The sequence below is a fragment of the Labeo rohita genome, chromosome 7, assembly GCF_022985175.1.
Source record: "Labeo rohita strain BAU-BD-2019 chromosome 7, IGBB_LRoh.1.0, whole genome shotgun sequence".
Lineage (NCBI taxonomy): Eukaryota > Metazoa > Chordata > Actinopteri > Cypriniformes > Cyprinidae > Labeo > Labeo rohita.
This window is the reverse complement of record NC_066875.1, coordinates 32,782,389-32,795,548: the sequence shown is the minus strand read 5'-3', so window position 1 is coordinate 32,795,548 and position 13,160 is coordinate 32,782,389. Positions and strand designations below refer to the sequence as shown.

The window sequence follows — 13,160 nt, the reverse complement described above, 5'->3', positions numbered from 1 at the left end:
CAGAACAAATTCACCTTGATAATGTCAGATAACTTTGATGGAAAGTTATGTAATGGATTACAATCAACCAAAAATACCAATTTACACAACTTCCAATACTTGGCACACCAATTACCAAGCAATGCTTAATTTTGTTAAGTCTGTGGTATAAAAAGGTCGCATTAGCAGTTAAAAAAAAAAATTACTTAAGCAAAACATGGTTAGGTCAAAGCGTCTGAATAATTTTCTTTCGATCAATTTTACTAGTAGTCCACTGTATGAAAATTTTTTGGGATAATATGTCACAGTTTACTTTATTTTGCTGTCCTCACTTACATAAATGAACTATAGTGTCCTGCAACCACTAGTAAAAAAATATCAAAAATTATATCTGGTGTCTGAATATTTTTTGTTTTGACTGTACGTGTTTCAGCAGTTCAGAATTACCAAATAATATTGGCAACATCAATCAGAAACCAGTCTAACATAGTGTTATTTTGAATGGTTAAATAATAATTAAAAAAAAAAAAATTATAACAATAATTTCCATTTCATCTATTTAACATGTAATGTCATCAACTTGATTTTATCTTAAAAATGTAATTAAATAGGCAATTAAATTTTCATTTTTTTGTGGTACAATTTTTTTTTACAGAGTGAATAAAAAAAGTAATGGTTACAAAGAAGGCCGACTTAATCTGTACTGCACACATACAGATAAAGATTCTCCACAACTATCTGAGCACACACAGCAGCGTGTGTTCACGCACACAGAGTCCAATAAAAATGGGATAATGTGGTTGTGTGATCAAAGAAAGCTATTAAAATAAGATAATTAAGCTTATGTAATAAGAATAAATTACAGTGAGGCTTAAACTGACAAAAGAGTCCATGAGTTGCACACGCGCAAGACCTGAAAATTGTTTGTTCTTTAATTATAGTGCAACATTGGATCATCTCTGACCTGCCCAAACTTTATAAGGGACAGTATCCAAAAACCAGTGAGTCACTGCCCTCAGAGTTACTCAACAACAAACACATTATGAGTACTTCAATCTAAAACTAGTACTTTTCATGGCCTACATGCCTGTGGGTATAAGAGTACGCTGCCCCCTGCAGGCCTAAAGTAATAATGCAAAAACAAGTTTTTATTTCGGACTGCTTTCTGGTATGCTGTTTTGAAGTTGCAAGTGGAAAACAAGACTTGTTGTAATAGAATGCCTTGTGTTGACATCTGGGGACACTGTACTTTTTTTTTTTTTTAATTTGTAAACACATTCCCTTGGAGCTGAAAAACGACAAACTTGCCTCCTAGGGTTCTGCCTTTTCTGCTGAAACCACCCACAAATCATCAATAAGCAGGGTTAACAGCTGCAGCACATGAATAAGCTCTGTCTTGCTCATGAGAGGGAAAAACAAGTCAAATTGGCATGACAGTGTCACTTGAGGATCCTGGTAAGTGGTTCGGCTTCACAGTTGAACTTACATAACTTACATATGTGTCCTTTCTCTACGACAGCATGTGACAATGACAGATACACTGGGCCAATACCAACACAAAAATGTTGCAAAATAATAATAGATAATGTGGAAATGCTACGTGCATCTTAACATGCATGCATTTGAATTTATAATACAGGAGTTAGATCTTAAAAGGATGCTTTGAAGAAAGGAAGGTCTTTAAAGCAATGAAGAATGAATGCAATGCAGCACTGAAAATCACAATATATCTAAAATGCTTTAGGAGACAGAACAATTATCACAAGAAAATGGAAACATAATGCTAGAGCTTAAATGTATTACTCACCAGTAATATGCAAAGGGACATAGGAATAACTTCCATTAAGACTTTACAGCTTCCCCAATAGTTCACTGAGAATCAACATCCCTTTCCAGTAGTTCCAATACTGTAATCAATTGTTTAAAAGAGTCTACACTCTGATAGGTCCATGAGTGCATGCTGGAAGGGGCATCATCCCACTAAGCATAGCAACTTATGTCATGCAGACATAACAAACAGCCCTTCTGTACTTATTAAATACAACATAAACTCAAATGCACATTCCAAATAAACACACATTGCTCTGCAGCACATTGCATTAGACAGCAAGTAAAAGAAAGAACAAAAATTGAATCTGAAACTGTGGCACATTCAAAAAATTTGCAAGGTTTAATCAAATAAGCTTGGCTCATTTGCCATTTCAACCTTATTTAATCTGATCTGGTACACAAATAACCAAAGGTGGACATCATGTTCTGTGTAAATACTGGCTGAACAAATTACAGCTGATCATGTAATATAAATGAAAAAAGCACCATGATTTTAAATACACCTTTTATATAATATTAAACATCTTTTGTAATTTTACAACTCAAAATTATCAATCTGCTCTATATCGATACTAGACAAAAGACAAAATAGAAGAAAAAACAGCTATGTAGCACCATTTCATTTAAAGGATAATCCTAAAGAGACAGTTTAGCCCAGGGGTGCTCCACCCTGGTCCTGGAGATCGACTTTCCTACAGAGTTCAGCTCCAACCCTGACCAAAGACACCTGAACCAGCTAATTAGGATCTCAAGGGGCACTTGATAATTACAGACAGGTGTGTTTGATTAGGGTTAGAACTAAACTCTGCAGGAAAGTCGATCTCCAGGAACAGGGTTGGGCACCCCTGGTTTAGCCAAAAATTAAAAATTACCCCATGATTTGATTTACTCACCCTCAAGCCATCCTAGGTGTATATAAGTTTCATCTTTCAGACCAATACAGTCGGAGTTAGAGTAAAAAATGTCCTGGTTTTATATTGACAGTGTACGGCTGTTGAGATTTTGAAGCAAAATAAAGTGCATATATCCATTATAAAAAGTACTTCACACTGCTCTGGGGGATTAGTAAAGGCCTTCTGAAGCAAATTGATGCGTTTGTGTAAGAAAATTATCTACATTTAAGTCTTTATGAACCATAAACTGTCATACGTAAGAGCAAGAGGCATTCCAGTGTATGAAATCTGGTGAGAATATGATAATCTCATTTTAAATATGGATATTTTTCTTATACAAATACGTTGCCTCACTTCGAATGGCGTTTATTAACTGCCCCGGAACTGAGTGGAGTACTTTATATGATGGATGGATGCACTTTATTTTGCTTCAAAATCTTGACCCCCATTCACTGCCATAATAAAGCTTGGAAGAGCCTGGACAACTGTGGTACAACTCCGTCTGGTATATTCGTCTGAAAGAATAAAATCATAGGATGGCTTGAGGGTGACTAAATTTTGGGGTATTTTTCATTTTTGGGTGAACTATGCCTTTAAGGGATCCCTTTATAGGGTCAATCCATCCCAAGTTGTCCAATGGAGGTTGCTCGACTAATTTTGAAGGGGTCATCAGATGCAAAATCCACTTTTACATGTTGTTTGAACATGAATATGTGTTGGCAGTGTGCATACACAACCACCCTATAATGATAAAAATCCAGCCAGTGGTATTTTTTTAATCCCTATAATTATTATTCCCTTTTTCAAATCAAGCCATTCTCAGGTTCTTGGCTATGTGACGTCACACAGACCAAGGCCGCTCCCAGGATAGTTGATTGACACGGCCATCTTACCTTAGACCTGCCCTGAGGGAGCTGTAAACAGTACGCCATTGTTTCAATGCCAGAGCAGGAGTAGACAAGAATGTCTCCTAAGCGACTGAGGTGTATTGATGTTGGATGTAATAATGAACATGGCAGTCGACATTTACTCCTGACATGAGCCGCTGAAGATGCAGAGGATTAACGTTACTTTCGTTTTTGAAGAGAATGTGCCCCCGATCTACATAAACACGTCTATGTTCATGCGAATCATTTGTGATCCAGCTTCAGAAGAAGTGAGTATAAGGTTTTTTAATGCATCTTTGCAAATCGTCTTTCCTAATATTGTGCTAGTTAGCAAGTGTTGTGGCTAAATGCTAATGTAAACAGGACGGCTCGTTGCCCCACAGATGACAGGGGCAGGGTGAGCAGAGCTTATTACCTTTTAAAGGAACATGAAACAAAACGGGTTTGCACAAGGTAAAAAGTGTTGTTTTTCACTACCATTGATAAAATTTAACCTAAATATGTGATAGACTTTTCATTAAGGCCCTAAAGAATCGTATCAGCTTGTGGAAAAATGGGAAAAAAAAATTTTGTTTGAGACTTGGTTTATCCACAGTTGCTGGTCTTTGTGTCAAGGCTCACAACAAATTAAACAAACATTTATGGACACCTCAATATCTTGGCTCAGGATGGTCTTGAAAAACCTGGTATCTAGTGCACATTTTAAAGAATAAACAAATAACAGGTGGTTTTGAAATACCAAAACATAGAGGTAAAAAAATGAAGTAAAATTAGATGGAATGACCCTATTGACCTAAAAACATGAATTAATTTCATTTAAAGGGATAGATCACCCAAAAATAAAAATTCTGTCATTAATCACTCACCCTCTTGTAGTTCCAAATTCCGTAAGACCTTCATTCATCTTCGGAACACGAATTAAGGTATGTTTGATCTTTCTGGCCCTCTATAGACAGCAAGGGTCCTTTCTCATTCAAGGTCTAGAAAGGTAAAAAAGAACATTGACAAAATAGTCCATGTGACATTGGTGGTTCAACCATAATTTTATGAAGTTACAAGAATACTTTTTGCATAAAAAAAAAAAATAATGACTTTATCCAACAATTCTTCTACTCTGTGTCACCCTAGTGCCATATTAGAGAGTACCATGATGTATGCGCGTGCTTTTCTCTGCATGTGCGTGGTGTTGTTGATGTGGAACACATGTGCGCCATGCTTTGGAGAAGAATTTTTGAATAAAGTCATTATTTTTTTAATTTTTCTTTTTGTGCAAAAGAATTATTCTTGGAACTTCATAAAATTACAGTTGAACCACTGATGTCACATGGACTATTTTGTTGATGTTGAACGTAGAAGGACCCTTGCTGTCTATCAATCTATCAATTTCATCAAAAATATTAAGTGTTCCGAAGATGAACAAAGGTTTAACGGACTTTGAATGACATGAGGGTGAGCAATTAATGAAAGAATTTTCATTTTTGGGTGAACTAACCCTTTAACCTGTTAACCATAAATAATAATTCACTTATATTTTTCATGTATATAGTTCTCTCTGACTGACCATACCTGCTTTTATTCAGGTCTATATTCCCCAGTGCAGTATCTTCAGCACATTTATCTCGCCTGTGTTTATGTAACGATGTGTGAACAGTTGGTGGGGGGTTATTAATGTGTCATCTTTGCTGGTCCAGATTGCTGCCCATCAGCAGGTCTCCTCCACAGGATCTATTCAGCAACTCTTTCAGCGCTTCATTGACATCGGTATTAAACACGCTGCTAAAGCTACAGTTTGGGAAGGTGACCTGGAACGAACCCACCACTTCCTGTACCCACTGGAGCTCAGCACACAGCTCTTTTTGCAAGGCCTCATAGCGAGTCTGCCTCTCCTTATATCGCTCGCTCACTCGGCTAACGTTGGCATCCACATTCCTCATATCTTCGTGAACGCCCCGCCTCTGGGCTTCGACTTTACGAAACTCATAACGGAGCTGGGACAACTCATGTCTGATGCTTTCGCTTTCTTCTTTGTACCACATCTCCTTCTCATTGTAGACGGACACTAGTGAGTCAATGTCTTCCTGCAGGGAGTCGTGAGCCGAAGCCAGCTGGCAGAAACTGCCCTCCATGGCCGACACGTCCTCCTCCACCTGTGCGAAGCGTTCAAAGTTGATGTAGGTGTTGTTAGGAGGCATGCTGGAGTGGGACTTGATGGTGTACTCTTTGAGACGCTTCGTCTTCAGCTGCCTACGCTCTCTCTTTCTCTCTGGTGCTTTACTGCGTTCCTCTTTATGCTCGTTAGACTGCCAAAAGACAACGGGGTTAAGACTCAGAGCAATATTTAAGGACTGAGTCTTTCAGGCATGCAATCACAAACTGACAACATACCTTAATCCAGGGATGGTTCAAGGCATCTTGAATTGTGAGTCTCTTTCTGAAACACATTCATGCCATATTACTTGCAACAAGCACCATATTTTGCTTTGTCACACACAAAGACAAAGCTCACACTCAAATACACATCCTCAGATGATCTCAGCCCTCTGCACTTACTTGGTGTCCTTTTCCAGCAGTTGTCGTATAAAATTCTTGGCAAGCTCACTGGTGTGGCCAAAGAATTCATCATCAAACTCATAGTTCATAGCTGAGATGTTTCCCAGAGTATCTTGCTTCGTTTCTCCTAGGAAAGGAGATGCCCCGCTCAACCTACATTCAGAAAGCATATTAGCAACATATTAGAACTTCCCTTTAATCAGATACTGCATTTATAGGCTTGAAAAAATAAGGCTTGTTTTGTGTACTTACAGAATATATGTTATAACTCCAACACTCCTATAAAAGTAAAGTATTTAGTTTAGTTATTTAAATCTTTCAAATTATTGAGGTACTTACATTAAAAACTAATCTTACCACATATCTGCTTCCAGTCCCAGTGGTTCATAATTCACAATCTCTGGAGCTGAAAACAGTAAAAACTATATGAAGTATAAAAAAATCATTCTTAGAAGAGGAGTAAAGTATTAAAGGAATAGTTCACACAAAACAAAAGTTTGTAGAATATTTACTTAGACCACCCAAGATGTAGATGAGTTTGTTTCTTTATTTTAGCATTACATCACTTGCTCAATGGGTTCCGTCAGAATGAGAGTTCAAACAGCTGGTCACAATAACAATAATCCACGAGTAACCAATAAAAACAAATCCATCATTAATGTGTTTTCAACTTCAAACAAGGCCTCTATCCATAATATTGTGTACTCTATCTGAGGAGAGGAATGAGGAGAGAAATATGCACAGATCAAGCACCATTTACGTTAGTGGATTTTGTTGTGAGGGGACAATATGTGATGGACTTTTTCACTGGAGTAAGCATTATTATATATTATGGATTATGAACACGTATTTTGGCCAGATGGTTTAAAGAAGACCTATAGTACTATATGTAATACAAGTCTCAGGTGTCCACAGAATGTGTCTGTGATGTTTTAGCTCAAAATACCCCACATATCATTTATTATAGCCTTTTGAAAATGCCTATTCTGAGTGGAAGCGGGAACATGATGTTTTTGTGTATGTCTCTTTAAATGCAAGTGAGCTGCTGCTCCCCACTCCCTTTTTCAGGATAGGGCTGTTCTTTTACAGCTCATTAGTCAGACATTGCCAAAATAACATCTGTTTGGTTTCGATTATCATGTCAATCGTGCTGAAATCATGCATTTTAATTAGTTTAAAGTTCTGATATACGTTTTGCTGAATGCACACATCCGAAGCACACGCACAGAAAGCGGCTGTACAACATGCGAGTACTAGACTAAGTTCTCTTTCATGTCCTATTTCACTTAAACTGTCAAATGCACAAAAGTTTATGTTAAAAACACAAAGGAGTTACAAAAACAGAAAGTTATGTCTGCAAAGGTAAACAGCTGGGAAAGAAATCACTTGTTTATATTAGATCTGTGTGGCAGCAGTGTAATATACAGTAAATAAATGAACTCTTGTCCCCTCTGAGGCTGGGACTCTAAATAGTGTTCTGTGCTCGTCTGTGCACCCAACGACAGAACAGTTAGTATGCTTCGCTTGAACTTTCACCACGGTGTTGAAACTAGTACACCGTTTTTGATTGCAAAAACAAAATGAGAGCGCTGTGGATGGAAATGTGCTAATTTGGGGTCGATAAAGTTATAAGATACCCTCTTCTACATCACACCGAAATCTGAGCATTTTGTTTTTTCACATGCTTGCAGAAAAAGGCTTACCAAAACAAAGTTACTAGATTGTTCTTTTTCACGATATTACACCAATTAAACACAAAAAAAGTCATATGTTACCTTCAAAATAAAAAAAGTCTTGATGGATTTGTTTCTTACAACATGCAGCTTTTTACTTCACAAGACATTAATTGATTGACTGGAGTCCTGTTGATTACTTGTGGATTATCGTGCTGTTTTTGTCTGAACTCATTCTGACAGCACCCATTCAATGCAGAGGATCCATTGGTGAGCAAGTGATAATGCTACATTTCTCCATATCTGTTCTGATCAAGAAACAAACTCACCTTCATCTTGGATGGCCTGAGCATGAGTAAATGCTAGGAGTCATTTACACAGAACACTTTTTTAGATTAGACAAAAACATAAAACAGCATTTTAAAAATACTGCACTCAAGTGCATTTGAAAGGGATAGTTCACCCAAAAGTGAAAATTTTCTTACGGGTTTGGAACGACATGAGGGTGAGTAACTAATGACAGAATTTTCATTTTTGGGTGAACTATCCCTATAAGACCCTTGCATTCAAAACATGTTCTGTGTGAATGGCCCTTGAGTGTGCATGTTGAAGAGGATTAAAGAAAACAACTGCCATACCAACAAACTCTGGTGTTCCAAAGATGTTTTTAAATTCAACCCCTTCAGCAATCTTGTGGGCCAAGCCAAAATCAATGAGTTTGATTCGGGGGAGAGGGGCGTTCTTATCCAGAAGCATGATGTTTTCAGGCTGCAAACCAGAAAATAAATTACACACACAGGAACACACCCACACGCCTATGCACACAAAGCCACACTGTTCTTCTGACAGAGCATTCTGCAGCACTCCACATCTGTCAGCGCAATTGTGTTGTACTGGGGCAGTGTTATGAGACCAGGGGGTGTACTGTACCTTCAGGTCAAAATGAGCAATATTCCTTGTGTGCAAATAGTGTACGCCCTCTAGAATCTGTTTAATAAACTGTGTGGCTTCCTCCTCACTTAAAGACTCTTTCTCTGCCAAAAAGTCGAAAAGCTCTCCTCCAGACACCCTATGAAAATATGCAATATCCTCTCAGTAACAATAGGTAGGTGCACAATTTAATAAAATACGCATATACAATATGATTCAAGCTCAAGGTTATGTAATGGTGAAATTATTTGTATAAGCATCAACACAAGCTCTACTCACAGCTCCAAAATCAACACCACATCTGTCTTGTTCTCAAACACATCATGTAACATGACAATATTGGGATGGTGTATCTGCTGTAAGATGTTGACCTCTCGCTCAATCTCTTCTCGGACCACACCTCGCCGACTAGCAATACTCTGCCGCTTCTTTATGAACTTGGCTGCAAAATCGTGGCCTGAACTCTTTTCACGACACTGCTTTACAATTGCAAACTGCCCACTGAAAAACACATGAACAGTTATAAAACACACACTGACACAAGCAATACACCATAATGCATCCTCCTATAAGTGTTTATACTATATATAATATAGACACTTATAGGACATAATGTATATAATATACATATATTCTCAGCTGTACACTGCAGATTGTTATTAAATTCAGTTCGTATCAAGGACTCAATTAAAATGTTAGTGTTTTCAGAATTGTGCTGGGATAAATGTTTTGGAGTGAGGCGAATGACCCAAAGCCCCCCTTTATGGGCCATTCTACAGAATTGGTGCAAACTGCAAAAGTGTATTCAAATCTTAGATGTTTACTAAAACCTTCTATTATCTATTAAAACCCACAATAATGTTTACAATATCAGTAAGCTTAATATATATATATATATATATATATATGTATATATGTGTGTGACCCTGGACCACAAAACCAGTCATAAGGGTCAATTTTGAGATGTATACATCATCTGAAAGCTGAAAAAATAAGCTTTCAACTGATGTGTGGTTTGTTAGGATAGAACAATATTTGGCTGAGATACAACTATTTGAATAAATGGAATTTGATGGTGCAAAAAAATCTAAATATTGAGAAAATCACCTTTATAGTTTCCAAATAAAGTTCTTAGCAATGCATATTACTAATAAAAAATTAAGTTTTGATATATTTACAGTAGGAATTTTACTAAATATCTCCATGGAACATGATCTTTACTTAATTTCCTCATGTTTTTTGGCATAAAAGAAAAATCAATAATTTTGACCCATACAATGTATTTTTGGCTATTGCTACAAATATACCCCAGCGACTTAAGACTGGTTTTGTGGTCCAGGGTTACATATATAGAATATCATATATTGGGTACTTTCATTTGGGAGGTGGCTGACCTGAAAACTAACCCCTAAATTTCAACTTATGAAAGTGATATTGAAATCCCATTGTTCTTTTTAAAAATATAGAAATGTCCCGCATTTTTCAAGTCACTACTGAAACAATGTATGTGACTGATTTTAATTACACCCCTACATTTATGATCAGGAAATATTCATCTTCTCTCTCTCATAGCTACATGGTGAGTAGATAGGTCCCATAATTTTGAGATAAATGTGTTCAAAAGTCTAAAAATCTGTGTGTAACTTTTAGGAACATCATTACCGAACCTTTTTTCTGAAAATTAACCACACTTTTTTATTCCATAACATTTTTATATGTGTGCAACTGTGCTAGCTAACCATCTGCTGATTAGCATCTTTGAACTGGGCACAAATGTAACTAAAATTGTCACCTTCTGTTTTGGTAGTGACAAAGGGAACACATAATTCTTTATTTGGGGGAAATTAACAAAAATTAAGTACAGTTATGCAATTTTTTAATATTTTAGTAGCGTTTTAGTATGTGAGGTAAAATTCTGTAATGTTACCAAAACATTACTGTCACTACTGAAATATGGGATATTTTATCAAAAATTACGCATACTAAATTATTAACTAAGATGTTATGATAGTGTTTGGTTCAGTGTGTATTCAAACTAATAAATCCTTAACACTGAAATCAGTATGATCAACTTTTTGCCTTTTACAAAGAAAGACTGGATTCAAAATACAACAAATCTCATAAATTACAATTGAAATATTGTTAACATTGTAACTGTTATTGATTTACCTCTGAAAACTTTTTAATAAAATAGCAAAAAATATATGTACAAGGTAGATGTAAACAAAATCTGCATAGGTCAATATAACCCTTCTTATATATATTACTGTGTTTCGGTAGTGACAAATTTGGGGAGAGGAAAAATATGACAAAAATTCTGAATATACAGTATGAGAATTAACTGCACAATTACTAGAAATGTGTACCTTGGATATTATACAATTTTCATACATACAAAATGTGTGGAAAAAGACATGTTTTTTCAAAATGTTTTCAACTCTGACTTATACAATGGCACATGCAGCCCCTATATGAATACAGCTGTGTAAAATGTATCAGTATGTATTGCAGCAATCAGCAAGTATATGATAAACCAGCTAAATATTTACCTCCCAAGTTCCTCTCCAATCTCATAGAAATTCTCGACCTGCTGCTGCCTAAACACAGCCATTGTGATCTTGTTTAAAAAACAAGAAAGATTAGATTAGATTTACTGGACTCACAACAAACAGTACACACCAAAAGGTACAACTGTTTTATACAATCGTTAAATCATCTGTGCATGTCAGTTTAAACGGCTATTTAATGCATATACGTTATAAACTGATCATACAGTACTATATAGTTTGTTGTGACCTAAATGTTTCATTCATGATGGTGGGACAAATTTAGATCTTACTGAAGTGTGCAAGATAAGGACGAGGCCTCACCTATATTTAGCCTAAATTAATCCAAAGAAACCCGGTGTCTAGAATATAGGGGGTAAAATGGACGACTGACAAAATGCACAACTCAAAAAGTCTATTTTGACAGGTATTTTCTAACTGACAAAATATGCTTCCAGTGTTGCAACTCTTATAATATGCATTAGATGCTTCTCTCGAAAAAGAACCACCTTTTACCTGAAAAACACGACAGTTTTAACTACTATTCATCCTAGAGGTAGGTCTGATCGTCACAATACCAGATAAATTCCATTTCTCCAAAAAGACGGTGTCATGCACTCACTTAGTTTGTTTTTAATTTTCGAAATAGTTACACGCGCACGAGCAGACTAATAAAAATCATCAAATACTCCAGTCACTCCTCCACAGAGGTAACATTTAAGGACTAATCCAAAGAGTTTGTGACAATTTGCATGACTAGTATGTTTATTAAAAGTGAATAAAAGAACAAGAAATGTACCTACCTGTCATCACAAACAAATATGTTACGATACTGAATCCTTTCACGTGCTCACGCGACTTGCTTCATAGACCTTTAGAAAAGCAGACGAGTCAGAGCAGCGTGTTTCTAAAAGTGGACACGCCACCTGTTGAACTCGTGCCTGAGCGTAAAAACGACAACACATTGGCAGGCTTCTCCCATGACTAAAAAAATATAACACAACATAAAGGATTCTTCCGAATTTGCCTATATTCAGGTCGGACCAAATCGTTCACAAAGTCGCTGACTGTGGGTCACAGTTTCAGGCAGAATGATCAATGTTATCCGTCCTCTCACTCTTGCAATTCTGTTTACTGCTGACATGTGCTAAAGCTTATCATTTTTAACATGTGACAAACAGTTGTTTGTAGGTTTTTAATAAGGTAATAAAACACTTGCAAATACTTACACTACCGTTCAAAAGTTTGGGTCAGTAAGACTTGTAATAGTCTTTAAAGTAGTCTCTTATGCTCATCAAGGCTGCATTTATTTGATTAAAAATATAGAAAAAAAAAACAGTAATATTGCAAAATGTTTTTACAATATAAAATAATGTTTTTTTATTTTAACATACTTTAAAATAGAATTTATTCCTGTGATGAAAAGCTGAATTTTTATCAGCAGTTACTCCAGTCTTAAGTGTCACATGATCCTTCAGAAATCATTCTAATATGCGGATTTATTATTAGAATGATCAATGTTGGATAATATCAACAGTTGTGCTGCCAAATATTTTTTGGAACCTGTGATTTTTTTTTTTTTTCAGGATTCTTTCATGAAAAACAAGTTTAAAAAGTACAGTGTTTATTCAAAATATAAATATTTTATAACAATGTCAATTATTTATTATTAACTTTTAATAAACTTTTAATTATTAACTTAATACATCCTTGGTGAATAAAAGTATTAATTTCTAAAAAAAAAAAAAAAAAAAAAAAAAGAAAGAATAAAAATGTACTGACCCCAAACTTTTGAACGGTAGTGTAAGTAAAAAATGAGAAAGAACATGCCAAACAACTACTTAGTGAAGTTATTTTTTAATGAGAATTTCT

The 13,160-nt window shown here is 35.9% G+C and overlaps 1 protein-coding gene across 3 annotated transcripts; it reads right to left on the bottom strand.

Moving 5' to 3' along the window:
* Positions 1 to 1,789: 1,789 nt before the first annotated feature.
* On the bottom strand, positions 1,790 to 12,990 carry dapk2a (death-associated protein kinase 2a). 3 transcript variants are annotated; one of them, XR_007827999.1, is made up of 11 exons: positions 12,092 to 12,990; positions 11,292 to 11,359; positions 9,022 to 9,243; positions 8,743 to 8,881; positions 8,451 to 8,580; positions 6,497 to 6,545; positions 6,392 to 6,418; positions 6,140 to 6,292; positions 5,975 to 6,020; positions 5,156 to 5,889; positions 1,790 to 4,569 (listed from the first exon to the last, which is right to left on the bottom strand). XR_007827999.1 is itself a non-coding variant. In XM_051113759.1 (10 exons), exons 2-10 carry the CDS (start codon positions 11,351 to 11,353, stop codon positions 5,263 to 5,265), a joined length of 1,455 nt encoding a protein of 484 aa, XP_050969716.1. In that variant the 5' UTR covers positions 11,354 to 11,359; positions 12,092 to 12,989; the 3' UTR covers positions 5,089 to 5,262. The 3 variants fall into 3 exon arrangements, 2 of the variants coding, with proteins under 2 accessions (XP_050969716.1, XP_050969717.1); XM_051113759.1 differs by lacking the exon at positions 1,790 to 4,569 and having other exon boundaries at positions 5,089 to 5,889; positions 12,092 to 12,989; XM_051113760.1 differs by lacking the exon at positions 1,790 to 4,569 and having other exon boundaries at positions 5,089 to 5,889; positions 11,292 to 12,990.
* Between the last annotated feature and the right edge of the window lie 170 nt (positions 12,991 to 13,160).

What these genes read in the sequence shown, in the direction of transcription:
- dapk2a (XM_051113760.1), bottom strand. Translation starts at nt 11,353, where the DNA reads ATGGCTGTGTTTAGGCAGCAGCAGGTCGAGAATTTCTATGAGATTGGA. An exon ending in ATTGGAGAGGAACTTGGGAG is followed by an intron (nt 9,244 to 11,291) that starts GTAAATATTTAG and finishes TGTGTTTTTCAG; the next exon opens with TGGGCAGTTTGCAATTGTAA. An exon ending in GGACTGGAAGCAGATATGTG is followed by an intron (nt 6,419 to 6,496) that starts GTAAGATTAGTT and finishes TTACTTTTATAG; the next exon opens with GAGTGTTGGAGTTATAACAT.